This window comes from Coregonus clupeaformis, chromosome 28, assembly GCF_020615455.1.
Source record: "Coregonus clupeaformis isolate EN_2021a chromosome 28, ASM2061545v1, whole genome shotgun sequence".
NCBI classification, from domain to species: domain Eukaryota; kingdom Metazoa; phylum Chordata; class Actinopteri; order Salmoniformes; family Salmonidae; genus Coregonus; species Coregonus clupeaformis.
Window position 1 is genome coordinate 3,300,781 of NC_059219.1, and position 14,698 is coordinate 3,315,478.

Sequence of the window (14,698 nt, forward strand, 5' to 3'; positions counted from 1 at the left end):
CAAACACAAACACATTGTTTCCATGTGTTTGATTCCATTCACTCCATTCCAGCCATTATTATGAGCCATCCTCCCCTCAACAGCCTCTACTGGTCCTTTACTGTACATCTGCTTTTCTTTGTATTTCTGAAAGTTAGAATTGCAGAGGCGCAATACAATTTAAACCAACAGAAATGGAGACAGTTTTTAGAGTTGAAGAAACACACACAAAAGCAGAATAAATTAGATTTGAAACCACAACCTCCTAAGCTTTGAGGTAGAGATTGAACCACTACACCACCACCTCCATCACATTGTATACCCTTCTCTTTGTATGTTTGACATTTGAGAGTTGCGGAAACATACACAAAAGCTGAATAGATGAGGTTTGAAGCTAGAACCTCTTGGTCTCAAGGCAGTAATGTAACTATTGCACCACCACCTCATTCACATTTTATACCATACTCTTTGTATGTTTGACATCGAGAGTTGCTGAAACGTACACAATAGTATAAGAAATTAGGTTCGAACATACAACCTCTTGGTCTGAAGGAAGGGATTTAACCATTGAGCCACCAGCTCATTCACATTTTTCACTCTTCATATATTTGACATAGCGAGTTGCGGAAACACACAAAAGCATACGTTTAGATTTGAGCCCACAACCTCTTGGTCAAACGGCTGTGATTAAAAGTACATTTTTAAAGTCATATAAAGTTGTTACATTCCTATGTTGGACATCATAAGAAAGTCTGCTGGTGAGTCCAGACCCCTCTTTCACCAGAAACCAAATCCACGTGTGAACTAGTATTGTGTACTTAGGGCTTGATTCAGTCCGCCGTATCACGGCAGTTGCGCGATTTAAATGTAGTTCATTTCCGAATGAGCCGACATATGAAGCATTTACTGTGAATGTAGTCTCCGCGAACGCGTAAACATTGCTTTAAATGTATATCGCACTGTAGCGCGGATCTTCAGCACTACGGATTGAATCGGGCCCTTAGTATCATGTCCTTAGTATCATGATTATGGATGGTGTTGAGGGTCATTTCTATACAATGCTGACCACAGAGGTTCTGGGCTTAGTAGTGACTTAATGGGATCATTTCATAACAAAACACATTCTACAGATCCCTTTCTATTTACAGACAACAGTTTGGTGATTTATTCTCTCAAAAACATAAATAAATAGATGTCCTATTAAGAGAAGTGACAAATCCTCCCTCAGTTCTAGGACATTACCACATACTTTAGATTGACTCCCCATTTGAAAACAAAGGAAACCTAAGGATTACTTCCTTGGTAAGTTCTGCTCATAGGCACAGAATCTCCAGAGTTCCAGGATGTTTCTTGTTGGCTCCACTCCTCCAGAATAAGAGTGTTAGGGATAGACATGAATGGCATTCCTCTGTGCTGTACATTTTATTGACAGACAGGAAGGTGATGGTTAACAATCCAGATTGAGCGTCCATGAATGTCATAGGACAGTGCCAAGAGCCAAATTCCATTAGTCTTTTCTTGTTCAGTGGCTCTCTCCATTCATTCGGTTTTTTTGGCCTGAGGGTCTCTGGCTATTTGGCCCCATATTCATAAAGTGTCTCACAGTAGGAATGCTGATCTAGGATCAGGTCCCCCCTGTCCATGTAAGTCTTATTCAATGAGCTCTAAAAGGCTAAACGGATCCGAGATCAGCACTCCAACTGAGACGCTTTATGAATACAGGCCCTGGTCTAAGCCTTGCCAAAGTATTCTGACCTCTCATAGTCCAGACTGTCTGCATTGAGTCTGTGAGTGTTAAGGACCCTGTAGGTCAGTCAGTGTGCCACCCAGGCCTCAGCTGCAGCAAGGTTGATCAGTGACAAGGAGGCTGTCATAGCCGTATGTCTCCAGCAGGTGGAGCAGGAAGAGCCTGTCTCCGTGAGGGTCCAGCCCCATGGCCCTCACACTCTCCTGGGTTAGGATGGGCTCAGGGCTCCCTGCAACCTCACTCAGCATCTGGAAGATGCGGTTGTTCTGCTCCAGGAAAAACCTACAACGGGAGGGAGAAGTCACGTTAAAAAAATTATAAATACTTTTAAAATATTTTTTTAAATCATGGACATTTGTAATTTGTTTATATATAGAAATAAACTACTTAAATGTAAAAAAACTATTGAAGGATTCTTTGTAATGCCAGTTGTAGACTGGGTCCTGGCGTAATATACTCACAGAATGAAGTGGTCCTCTTCACTGGACACACAGTCTCCATTCTCCTCCTGAGAATATAACAGCATCTGCCTGGAAACACAATGTTATCATTAGTATCATCATCATCACTTATATCCTCTGTATCAACTACAAGAAGATAACATTATAAACATTCTCCTCAGGTTGTTTTGCAGACTGCACTGTACCTCTGTTCAGTGAGTTTGCGGTACTTCTCTCTGTCTGCAGCGCTGAGCCGTAGTAAAGGCTTCAGACTCTCTCTGGTCGTCCTCACATTCTGGTTATCCACATAGACGTCATACAGGTCCCGCTTCTCCTCAAAGATCTTCTCTGTGGTGCCTACACACACAAGCCCCTCAGGTTTATTGAAATTAGGGTCAAAGTAAATCAAATGTCAAGTGTATTCTGCTCTGTGTCTCTCATAGATGTGAAAGAAATAGACAGGTTGAAGAAGTGAGTGGTCCTCTGTAGCTCAATTGGTAGAGCATGGCGCTTGTAACGCCAGGGTAGTGGGTTCGATCCCCGGGACCACCCATACGTTAAAAAAAAAATTATGGACACATGACTGTAAGTCGCTTTGGATAAAAGCGTCTGCTAAATGGCATATTATTATTATTATTATAAGAAGTGATAGCGAAACCCTACAAGGCATCCTCCATATTGCTTTCACCCATCTTTAGTTTTCAGATCAGTGCAGATGAATTAAAGGGGACGTTTAAGACTATGAAGATGCCCTGGCCTATTCCCTGACTCCAGACACTCACATGCTACGTAGGACAGTTCCGTATCCAGGGTATCGATGTCTGCCACGTTGACATAGAAGAAGGGGCGGAACTCTGGCACGGCCACGCCCACCCCCGGGATGGACACGTTGGCCAGGCAACAGCAGCAGTACACTAGCGAGGACAGGAAATAGAGAAAGTTAATGAAAATGTATAAAAGTGTTTAAGAGTACATAGGTGAGTAGCATTGTGTTCTTTTGAGCATGAAGAAAAAAATAACCCAGAGGTTACGGTGTGTGTCTGTGCTTGTGTCCGTATCAGTGTGTGTCTGTGCTTGTGTCCGTATCAGTGTGTGTCTGTGCGTGTGTCTGTGTTAGTGCTCCCCCTCACCTCTATAACAGACCACCCCTACAGGTGGAGGAGAGAAGATGAGGATGCGTCTCCTCAGCAGAGCTAACTTCCACAGGACCATAATCTGCTCCCCAAAGAACTGGATGAACTGAGACATGCAGCCAGCTGGGTGGGTGATCTGGAGGGAGGAGGAGAGCTACTGTCATCATCATCTTCACCATCATCACCATCATCACCATCATTATCACTAGCAGCATGATAACGCACACACAAAATCCTGCCACCTGAAATACCATTTCATATTCCCGTAATAGTAAACCACACCCTCTCACCTTCATCTCAGGGTGCATACAGTGGGTGAGTGCTGCTTCCCAGGCACTGCCAGGACATGCAGTAACCACACTCTCCCCGTCGGGGGGAAGCACTGATCGCTTATCCTCAAAGAACGCCTCCAGAGGAGAGTACTGGCCAGGAGTTTTCAACTGGAGCCTGGATCAAACACACACGTACACACACACACACATTTAAAGTAATACAGACAATGTAAGCAGAATGCATGCAGGTAATTATATTCGAGCAGGGCCTGTGATGGACAGGAAAAGACAGGCAGAAAGAAAGAATGAGACTGGGATTCACATCAGGGGGTTCTAATATCACCTCTGAAGGGTTAATCCCAAAATATGGTCCATTTAACCCTAGATTAACCAGTGGTAATCCAAGATTTGGGCTAATTTGTAGCCATCTAATGTAAAGCCATTGTGTATCTGTCTGGGAATGGGTCTGTCTAGGAGTCTGGGGGTAGATTACCATAGTGGGGTCACTCCTTGTCACGCTAAAATAACAGAGTAGGTAGAAGTTGCTCCTAACCACTGATACAGGAACAGTTGTTTCCATCCCCCCTAATGGTAAAATAGGATTGGGAGTAGGGTAATATGATCTGTTGTTAGGGGCAACTTCTACTTCGAGCTATGCTAACATTGTCAGCATTCTCTCTTCAACTCTACTAAGGACTGACATCTAAATTCCGATCTGTGTGTGTAACCTTGACAACTGAAAATTTGAGGCATGCGTGCGAAGTAGACCGCATGTTAGGATCCCATCCTGGCCTATCAATGCAACAGTAGTGTCCTTGAAACAACAGATGAGAATGCTACTCATACAATAAAATGATGGGCTAAAAACAACCCAATTTGGGTTATTTTGTAACCCAGAGCTGGTTAAATAATCGACAGAACACATGTTGGGTTATTTTGACCCAGCCAGTTGGGTGCATGAATAACCCAACAAATTGGGATTACCCAAACATGGATTAATATAATTGGTTATTTTTACTCTCGTGCTGGGTTGATGTAGCGGCTAGGTTATTTTCAGGAGGCGTGGCTTATTTGGGGTGTGGCTTTCAGATACATCTTATTGGCCACTCATAAGGGTAAATGTCATTCCTGTTCATCATGTTAAGTTTACATACTGCAAATGAAAATGGTCCTTATTTTTATAATTTCAGTTTATGTGACAAAACAAGCAAGTATAGTGTACATAGGCTTTTAGTGAACTCATATACTTCTGTAAGCAGCTACAAAAATGCCAATGTTCAACCATAACATGTGATAACTATGCAACAGAACAGATGAACAAGAATTACATTTACTCTCATGGGTGGCTAAAAAGAGGAAGAGCGAAAAAGAGAAAGGGCAGTTTTTCACTCTACAGTATGTCTGTGTCCGAAATGACACCCTATTCCCTATTAGTGCACTACTTTTGACCAGACGGTGCCAGCACAACTTTTGACTCTGGTCAAAAGTAGTGTACTATATCGGGAATAGGGTTCCAATTTCAGACTCAGCCTATCTTGTTGAGCAGGATGTGTGACAGATTGCAGTGTGACACCCCTTGACTCTCACACACTATGTTTAATGCATGAGATCATTATAAATAGCAGTGAGACGACTGTGACTTGAGGGTAGAGGGTGAGTGAAAGAGAGAGTACAAGAAAGAGAGAGAGAGATCCAGTGACAGAAAAGGAAAGAGTGAGGGGAAAGAGTGTGTGAAAAACAGCGACCAAAAAAAAGAGAGAAAGAGAGAGACAAAGACAGAGAGCAAAAAAACAGAGAGATTTTATAATATCGATAGATAATATAACTTAAACAGGTTCTACCTGACTTGGTGTTCCAGGAAGCTCATGTATCGGTACAGCAGGGTGTAAGAGGTTGACAGGATACCGACAGACTTCATTCTTGCACCCCTCTCCACCACACTCTCCACCGCCATGTTGGCAAAGCATGCCAGGCCAAAGTACCCTCCCTTACGGAAGTATCTGTGGGGGGCCAGAGAGAGAACCATGAGTCAAGCCAAGGGAACATACTGCCCTGCCAGTTGGCAGTTTTTTCTGCTTACCATAAGTTGTCAAGTTTTCCTGTCCTGCCAAGGAGGTGCATCTAAATATTTAGTCTAAAAGGTCTTCCTCGCCTTCACCTGTATGCTTTCCTTCATCAGCTTTGCTATGAAAGAACAGGGCAGAAGGCTGATGCCTGGGAGCGTTCCTCCATGTTCATTTCATGGCTTTTCCTGTGATTTCAAATAAGTTTCAATGAAGGAGACTAGGACAGGAAGTCTATTAGACTATTGAGATGCATCCAGGATAGGATACAAAGAAAGGATGCCACTTTATACTATTGAGATGCACCCAGGACAGGTTACAAATAAAGGAATCCAGTTTGTATGATTGAGATGCAGCCGGATGTACTTACATGAAGTCGCTGGAGACTCTGTGGGAGCCGCTGGCCATAGCCTTGAACTCTACTCCCTCCAGGTTCATGTCCCCTGGCAGACACCACTCTAACATGTTACCTAAAAAGTAGACACACACACACATACGCGCATGCACACACGCACACATACATAAAGGGGAGTGAAATTAGGCAATACTGTAGGTATGGTTATCACAACTGTCCTAAAATGTTAAAGTTTTCACAAATGTGCAAATCTGCATGTAGATCAACCAACCAACCATAGGTCTCAAACTATTTGGAATAGGCCGTCAATATCAAATGAAGTCAATGCCCTCATTGATTTAAGTAATTCAATCTGCAGTGAAATCCACAGGCTGACTCCCTCTGTCTCCACCCACTCGCCTCTCCTACTCATTCATTAAGAATGTATAGTCCCAGATAGTCTCAAGACTACGTACATAACAACTCATTGGTTGTAAAGCCGGTGGTCAGACATTATCAATAGACCTACAGTTGAAGTCGGAAGATTACACACACCTTAGCCAAATACATTTAAACTCAGTTTTTCACAATTCCTAACATTTAATCCTAGTAAAAATTCCCTGTTTTACGTCAGTTAGGATCACCACTTTATTTTAAGAATGTGAAATGTCAGAATAATAGTAGAGAGAATTATTTATTTCAGTTTTTATTTATTTCATCACATTCCCAGTGGGTCAGATGTTTACATACACTCAATTAGTATTTTGTAGCATTGCCTTTAAATTGTTTACCTTGGGTCAAACGTTTTGGGTAGCCTTCCACAAGCTTCCCACAATAAGTTGGGTGAATTTTGGCCCATTCCTCCTGACAGAGCTGGTGTAACTGAGTCAGGTTTGTAGACTTCCTTGCTCGCACACGGTTTTTCAGTTCTGCCCACAAATGTTCTATAGGGTTGAGGTCAGGCCTTTGTGATGGCCACTCCAATACCTAGACTTTGTTGTCCTTAAGCCATTTTGCCACAACTTTGGAAGTATGCTTGGGGTCATTGTCCATTTGGAAGACCCATTTGCGACCAAGCTTTAACTTCCTGACTGATGTCTTGAGATGTTGCTTCAATATATCCACATAATTTTACTTCCTCATGATGCCATCTATTTTGTGAAGTGCACAAGTCCCTCCTGCAGCAAAGCACCCCCACAGCATGATGCTGCCACCCCCGTGCTTCACGGTTGGGATGGTGTTCTTCGGCTTGCAAGCATCCCCCTTTTTCCTCCAAACATAACGATGGTCATTATGGCCAAACAGTTATATTTTTGTTTCATCAGACCAGAGGACATTTCTCCAAAAAGTACGATATTTGTCCCCATGTGCGGTTGCAAACCATAGTCTGACTTTTTTTATGGCGGTTTTGGAGCAGTGACTTCTTCTTTGCTGAGCGGCCTTTCAGGTTATGTCGATATAGGACTCGTTTTACTGTGGATATAGATACTTTTGTACCGGTTTCCTCCAGCATCTTCACAAGGTCCTTTGCTGTTGTAATGGGATTAATTTCCACTTTTCGCACCAAAGTACGTTCATCTCTAGGAGACAGAATGCGTCTCCTTCCTGAGCGGTATGACGGCTGTGTGGTCCCATGTTGTTTCTACTTGCGTACTATTGTTTGTACAGATGAACGTGGTACCTTCAGGCGTTTGAAAATTGCTCCCAAGGATTGCTCCTGAGGTCTTGGCTGATTTCTTTTGATTTTTCCATGATGTCAAGCAAAGAGGCACTCAGTTTGAAGGTAGGCCTTGAAATACATCCACAGGTACACCTCCAATTGACTCAAATGATGTCAATTAGCCTTTCACAAGCTTCTAAAGCCATGACATAATTTTCTGGAATTTTCCAAGCTGTTTAAAAGGCACAGTGAACTTAGTGTATGTAAACCTCTGACCCACTGGAATTGTGATACAGTGAATTATAAGTGAAATAATCTGTCTGTAAACAATTGTTGGAAAAAAAGACTTGTGTCATGCACAAAGTAGATGTCCTAACCGACTTGCCAAAACTATAGTTTGTTAACAAGACATTTGTGGAGTGGTTGAAAAACGAGTTTTAATGACTCCAACCTAAGTGTATGTAAACTTCCGACTTCAACTGTATATATATTTACATTTTAGTCATTTAGCAGACGCTCTTATCCAGAGCAACTTACAGGAGCAATTAGGGTTAAGTGCCTTGCTCAAGGGCACATCTATATCTAGCCTATTATGGCTTATCTCTCTGATATTCAGAGGTGAATTACAGGGGATGCCTTTAGGGTGTGGTCATAGATAATTCACACATTCCCTGTGACTTTGGGGTTCCTGAGTAAGAATATAGAGGTGTTTGTGTTCAAGAACACCCTCAAGGAGTAGGCGAATACCACATATGACCAGTGCATGCCATGGTTGGGTTCATCAATTCTCTGGCCTAATTCAAATGAATCCATCCCAAGCTCTCTGATGCAATTTCTGCAAATAATAACCAGTAGGCCTATAATGAACAATAAAATAATTATTATATACATGGATGCTAAAGGCCTATAGATGTTACAAATTGATAAATGGGTGCGACCTTGCAGGTGCTTCCCTGGGCAGCAGCACAGCACGCAAAAAAATTCCGAGGTCTTCGACTCGACTTACCTGATCTTGTATCAAATGTCACCACAAACACGGCCACGATCTGATCCTTTTCCTCCCATTTCACCATGATATCGTGCGGCACCTCTCCTTGTCCTGAGGCCGGGGTAAGGTCATCCTTGTCGGGACACTGAGCATCCCATTCCGCAGTGGTGGGGACCGTGCTCCTGGATGAAAGGGATGTGTCTGTGCTAGAGACTGCTGCTGTTAAAGACCCAGGACCCCCTGGACTGGTGCTCCACCCTATCCCCGGCGCAGTGCATCCCAACGCCCGACTGTTGGCAGGGCTCGGCCCCTTGACGTCCTTCTCCTGTTCTGCGGTGGGAACAGGCTTCTCCGCCGGAGGAACCTCCTCCCAGTCCAGCAGCGGTGCCCGGTCGGACTTCTCCACCATTGCGGCTCAGCTGTCGGCGACCCCCGGCTTGACTCTGTGACGAAGGGATGCAGGAGAAGAGAATCGTGTACAGACACGGAGCGGAGAGCCCATTCGTAATGCATTAGCTAAGCGTTGGTTGAAATAAATCCATACTCACAATTGCAAAGGTTAAATTGATTGATTCCGTTGAAACACAAGCTGTCTAATTTGTGTATGATAGCCTGCTCCTTTTGCATAGGGCCATCAAATGATGTACATTCACTTAGGTATAATAAGAGTGTACATAAATTATTCTTCCGTTCTTTTGGGGTGCGTTCAAGATTCCACAGTAATATACGCGCTATTTGCAGCTCTTTCTACAATAAAAAACGATCTGAAACGTTGGCATCTTGAATACAGCTCATTGTAGGTCTCCTTTCCTAATCAACGCACATTCAATATAGTATTTTTCTAATTTAACTCGCAACTAAATATTAAGGGGACAATTTGCTATAAAACAAATGATATTTATCGTTTTATGCAATTGTGTTTGAACTATTTAACATTTCTAAAATATTTGTTTGATGTTGAATCTACCGACAATGAAACCGGATTTTCTATTAATGACGTATTCCTGCGACACGTCACTGAATTCCAACAGCTACGGAAGCGGTGTTGTGTCGAGCTCTACAACAACGTTGATCAAGGGTTCAGTGTCTTCAGAATGGGTACGTTTTAAAAAATATATTTTTTAATAGCTTTAAAAACTATACTGGGAATGCGCACGGTTGTGTTTTATGTACAAATTCAGGCTATTCTGCCACGCACTATGCAACTGGGTCGCTTACTAAGCAACATATAGATGGATAACGCGTTAGGTAGCAAACATAAACGCAATAATTACTGTCGTCTCGCGAACAGCTACTGTGTTATTTAAGTTGATCAAGCTATCAAATCCCCCTAACGTGTCTGAGTCACTAATTGTAGTCACTAACTGGTCGTGATTCGTAAATACTGACAGTTTAGCCAAAACATTCTAGCTAGCTGTACTGCTAACTCCATGTGCCAACAAGCTGAGTACTTGTAGCCCAGCTAACTTAACAGCGTCAAATAGCCCACCAATTAGTTGACTAACGTTAATCACTAACTATCTATTCAAATACCTTTTTTATGTTTAAATGCAGGAATGTGACACTATGTATGTCAGAGACACATAGTAACCATGTGTAGCCTTCCTGTATGCTGACTTGACGTCTGGACCTTTATGGCACAGACAGAACAGGATATAGCCAAAGACACTAGCTAGCTAATATAGTTATTAGGTAGCTGGTGTGCTTACCCTGTAACCACAGGGATACTGGTTCAGCCCCTGGTTCAACTGTTCCCCCTCAATCGCTACAGTAGTATTACTAACGTTAACACTAGCTCAGGAAAACCTTATTATTCTATGTGAATTTCTGGCAGACTAGACGCTGTGCTGCGTATTGCTGCCCGAGCCGACTAGGTGAAAAATCTGTTGATGTGCCCTTGAGCAGTCGCTCTGGATACTACTAAATGAAAAAAAATAATGAAAATATTTTACCGCAAAATATTTCTCTGCTGCTGCAACTACCAAGTCTATCTTCCACACCATCAGTGCAGTTGATCACCATGGCTATAAACACAAGAAATCCTACCTTACTAAAACTTGTTCTCTCTTCAGGCCTACTCACTGGTGGGCTCACAGTCGAATCACTCACCCTCGGGCTATCATCAACTCTCTTCACTGCCTCAGCATAGGAAACTTTCTGCCCCACTCGAACTCTGACAATCTCAACCTCTCTCTCTCACAGGGCACTTTGGATACCCAGCTGCATGGGCACCCCCACAGTTGACACAGTGCTTTCTCTATCCCAAATTTACACTCCCTCTGACTATGCCCTCCTGCACATTTCTCACATCGTGGGATCTCCCTTATACACACTGCTGCATCATGTCCGAATCCTTGGCACCTGAAGCACCGTAGCAGATTTGGAACATAGGCCCTCAAAGAATAGCAAATATAACCTGACCTTATCTGGTAGAAACTCTGTGTCAAGGCTCAACAAGACAGATGAGGTATTCTCAGTCTCGCCATTGCCACTGGGTCTCACCAATTTATCCACCACTACACTCAACGCTACCCCACTGATCTTCTTTGAGCGGTCTCTGCTCCGGAGAGCAAAGCACGACACCGGTTGAGCCCTGAGATGCGACACACCCGCTTCCTCTGGGCGGAGAATGCACAAAAAATTTAAAGAATTGCACTTCTCGAAACTTTCACAGATGTAACCATTCCCAGTTTGTCCCAGCTTGACACAACGTATTGGTCGGCCAAAAAGCAGGAATCCACTCTTTCCAAAAATCTCACTCCTACCGGTCTAAGATCATCTCCGCTAGGATTCTCAGGGCAAACGTTGAAAATCTCTACTACACCTGTCGCCGCAGGTAGGCCCACTTCATCCTGGTCTGGCTCAACCTTGCGTTCACCACTGCCGACAGACTCCATTTCAAGATCCTCAAGGTTCTCAAGAGAGCAACTAAACCTAGATGTAAGTTTACTTGGTTTGTATTCAGGAGACGAAGGTCTGAATTTAGCGCCATTCTTATGCCCTCGCGTCATCGCACTTCCGTCCTACCACCTGCACCCCTTCCGGAAACTGGGGGAGCATCAAAGACGTCGTTAGCTCAACTGTTCGGCACAGTCCCGTTGACAGCACTATGGAAAACCCTTCTCTCCATAGGGTTTTCAGCGGTTCGCTTCGCCCACAGCTGGCCGTGTGAACGACAATTCCGACACTGTGTTATAAACATCAATAATCATCGCTTGCGAAATGGTTTTCTAAACAGATGGCCCTTATCTTTCATATCAGCGAGAAATAATCTTTCAAATAAAGATACACTTACTGTGTGTGCCTCCAGTTGACGAACTACACTTCCTTCCCAGTTGGCTTACATTCAGGTGTTCAGAGAGCTAGATAGATAATTAGCACAGGTGGTCACCTCTGTCTTCCGTAAACAAGCGCTGTAAAGTGGCGATATGGCCGTGTGGGAACACTAACTCTATAAAGGTGTGTAGTAATTTAACCTTTTTAACAGACTTAACAAAACTCAGCTGGGAAGAAGATACAGTACCTTTATCAATAGGAGCTAAAGGTAGTTCACGTCTATGATTGGGCTATACTAGCACTGATTGTCTGTGTAGCTCATCTCATGTCCATGTGCTGTAGGTGGGTGGTTTTCCAGTCTCTTCTCTGGCCTGTTTGGCACCAGAGAGATGAGGATCCTGATCCTGGGGTTGGACGGAGCCGGTAAAACAACCATCCTGTACCGCCTGCAGGTCGGAGAGGTGGTCACCACCATTCCAAGTACGTAACGCTTTTCTTTCTACTTCGAAAGACGGTTCAGGCAAGATCTGTTGCCTAGTTCCAGGTGGATACATGGAAAATCAATTAGTGTGCTCCGCAATGAGTTGAATTAGTCTTCCCACATGTTTGTACACAATGTCATACATAGAGGGATGGTTAAAGTGCATTCCTTTCTTTGCCACTTGTGCTCAAGGGTTTTAATCTCTGCCATTTGTTTTGTACAGCGATCGGCTTCAACGTGGAGACGGTGACGTACAAGAACCTGAAGTTCCAAGTGTGGGATCTTGGTGGACAGACGAGTATCAGGTAATTATATGAATATCACAACAAGCGTTTCCTTTTTATGTATACACAGACATTGTTGAATGGAAAAGGTAGACAGAAGTTCCTCAAGACAGGACAACTTTCATATACATTGTGCCATACCTCTTTATAATTTAGAGGGTTTGGCCTACTTGCCTCTGCCCTTCCTTCTCTCTCCCCCTAACCTTTGTCTCTCTCCTTGTATCTCTCTCCCAGGCCATACTGGCGTTGTTATTACTCCAACACAGATGCTGTCATCTATGTGGTGGACAGCAGTGACAGAGACAGGATGGGCATCTCCAAGTCTGAGCTTGTCGCCATGCTGGAGGTAGGTCATGTGGTGTGGGTGGCTAGGCCTACATTCATTGCATTAATAAGACTGCAGGTGTCATTTGTGTATGAGGCAGCGATAATGACCATTGGTTGAGGTGCTCTGGAGGGCAACTTTGGGCAAATAGGAAAGCTCAATGTATTTTCTCCATATGACTAACTCGCGCGCTCTCTCTCTCTCCCCCTGTGTCTCTCTTCAGGAAGAGGAGTTGAAGAAAGCCATCCTGGTGGTGTTTGCAAACAAGCAGGACATGGAGCAGGCCATGACCCCGGCTGAGGTGGCCAACTCCCTGGGCCTCCCCGCCCTCAAAGACCGGAAGTGGCAGATCTTCAAGACCTCCGCCACCAAGGGCACGGGCCTGGACGAGGCCATGGAGTGGTGAGGGTTTGCTTTTGGTTGACATTATAGTCACGTAACAGATGCTCTTTTCAACAGTGATTTACTATACTTGCATTTAACCTCACTGATTTCAGTTCTCATGGACTAGAACAGGCTGTCATCTCCAGTTGGTTAACCACACAGTCACTGTGGGTGAAATGATAACCACATAACCTCTGCTCTACCTATTAATATGCTATTTTATCATATGGAGAAGAGACGTGTCCTGTCCTTGTCCCACCCCTTTCCCTTGGGTGTTTCCCCTCAATAAACCCACAGTTGACATTGCGCAACACCATGTCACCTGCATGTTTGTGTATTATTACTCAACAATGTTTGCTCTCTCTCCATAGGCTGGTGGAAGCCCTGAAGAACAGGCAGTAAAGACAGCCCACACCTCTTGTTCTCTGTAAATACTCCTGACTTCCTGTATAAAATACTTCCTGATTGGACCGCACAGGAGGACCAGTGACTGCACTCCTTCCAGGGGCACGTTCAGTACGCAAATGTAGATAGAAATGTCATGAATAGAGCTGACGTGATTCCTTACTCTACATGTTAGATGTCACGTGTTTGTTCTACACAATGCATTTCTATATGAAGGTTCCACAACGTACCCTGCTGAACACAGCTCTGCCCCATCCCTGATGCCTGAAGCCTTCGCCATGCATAGCCCCTCCATGCCTTCCAGCCTGGGATAGAGGCACTGCAATATAGTATACTACCTGGTCCCAAAATACAGTTATCAGCCCATAGCCCTGTGGTGTTTGGAGATCTAAAGGGAACCAGATAGGTGTAGGTCAGACCAGGTAATGTGGTGACGGCTTGGATGTGTGGCACACATAATTATATAGTATCTATGTTGTGGAGCTTCTGCCATTTTTGGTGAACCCTTCCAGTTCCTTCTGATCTGCAAACACCCAAGGGAAAGGGGTTGGTGTTGGTGTTGGCTCAGGCTCAATTAACACAGTGGTAAAGAACTGACTGGCCCCTTCAAGGAAGAGGACCTGAGTGACAGACTGACCTATGGCGATGTTACTGCAGCTGGTGCTGTTTTTGTATTGTACTAATGCTGAATCATTCATCTGTATTTTTTTCGTACATTTCTAAAACTTCCGTTGGGTGTATAAAGTTTGTGGTTGTTAGTTTAGGCCTTTTCATTGGAATGCTCAAACTTTAATCAAACAGATTTGGTGTTTATGCCACTAGTCACTTAGTTGAACACTGATTCATTTGTATGCTACTTTTATTGCATATTTATGAGCTTGTACAGTGAAAATGACCCTCAGTAAAACTGATTTCACACTGAATATA

At 43.8% G+C, this 14,698-nt stretch overlaps 2 protein-coding genes across 2 annotated transcripts; one reads left to right on the forward strand and one right to left on the reverse strand.

Annotated features, from left to right (window-relative positions):
* Nucleotides 1–9: 9 nt before the first annotated feature.
* On the reverse strand, nt 10–9,506 carry LOC121543638 (DENN domain-containing protein 11). The gene is made up of 10 exons (XM_041853662.2): nt 9,165–9,506; nt 8,635–9,059; nt 6,005–6,104; nt 5,413–5,571; nt 3,590–3,746; nt 3,297–3,435; nt 2,949–3,080; nt 2,373–2,523; nt 2,188–2,256; nt 10–2,008 (listed from the first exon to the last, which is right to left on the reverse strand). Exons 2-10 carry the CDS (start codon nt 9,023–9,025, stop codon nt 1,813–1,815), a joined length of 1,494 nt encoding a protein of 497 aa, XP_041709596.1. The 5' UTR covers nt 9,026–9,059; nt 9,165–9,506; the 3' UTR covers nt 10–1,812.
* Nucleotides 9,507–9,612: 106 nt separating this feature from the next.
* LOC121543639 (ADP-ribosylation factor-like protein 1) lies at nt 9,613–14,694 on the forward strand. Its single transcript, XM_041853663.2, has 6 exons — nt 9,613–9,714; nt 12,235–12,372; nt 12,597–12,678; nt 12,892–13,003; nt 13,206–13,384; nt 13,738–14,694. Exons 1-6 carry the CDS (start codon nt 9,711–9,713, stop codon nt 13,766–13,768), a joined length of 546 nt encoding a protein of 181 aa, XP_041709597.1. The 5' UTR covers nt 9,613–9,710; the 3' UTR covers nt 13,769–14,694.
* The last annotated feature ends 4 nt before the right edge of the window (nt 14,695–14,698 follow it).

Coding starts and splice junctions, on each gene's coding strand:
- LOC121543638 (XM_041853662.2), bottom strand. CDS start 9,025: ATGGTGGAGAAGTCCGACCGGGCACCGCTGCTGGACTGGGAGGAGGTT. Junction 3,747..5,412: donor TTCCTGGAACACCAAGTCAG/GTAGAACCTGTT, acceptor TGTTTGATCCAG/GCTCCAGTTGAAAACTCCTG. Junction 2,257..2,372: donor CGCAAACTCACTGAACAGAG/GTACAGTGCAGT, acceptor TTGTGTTTCCAG/GCAGATGCTGTTATATTCTC.
- LOC121543639 (XM_041853663.2), top strand. Junction 12,679..12,891: donor GGTGGACAGACGAGTATCAG/GTAATTATATGA, acceptor TCTCTCTCCCAG/GCCATACTGGCGTTGTTATT. Junction 13,385..13,737: donor CTGGACGAGGCCATGGAGTG/GTGAGGGTTTGC, acceptor CTCTCTCCATAG/GCTGGTGGAAGCCCTGAAGA.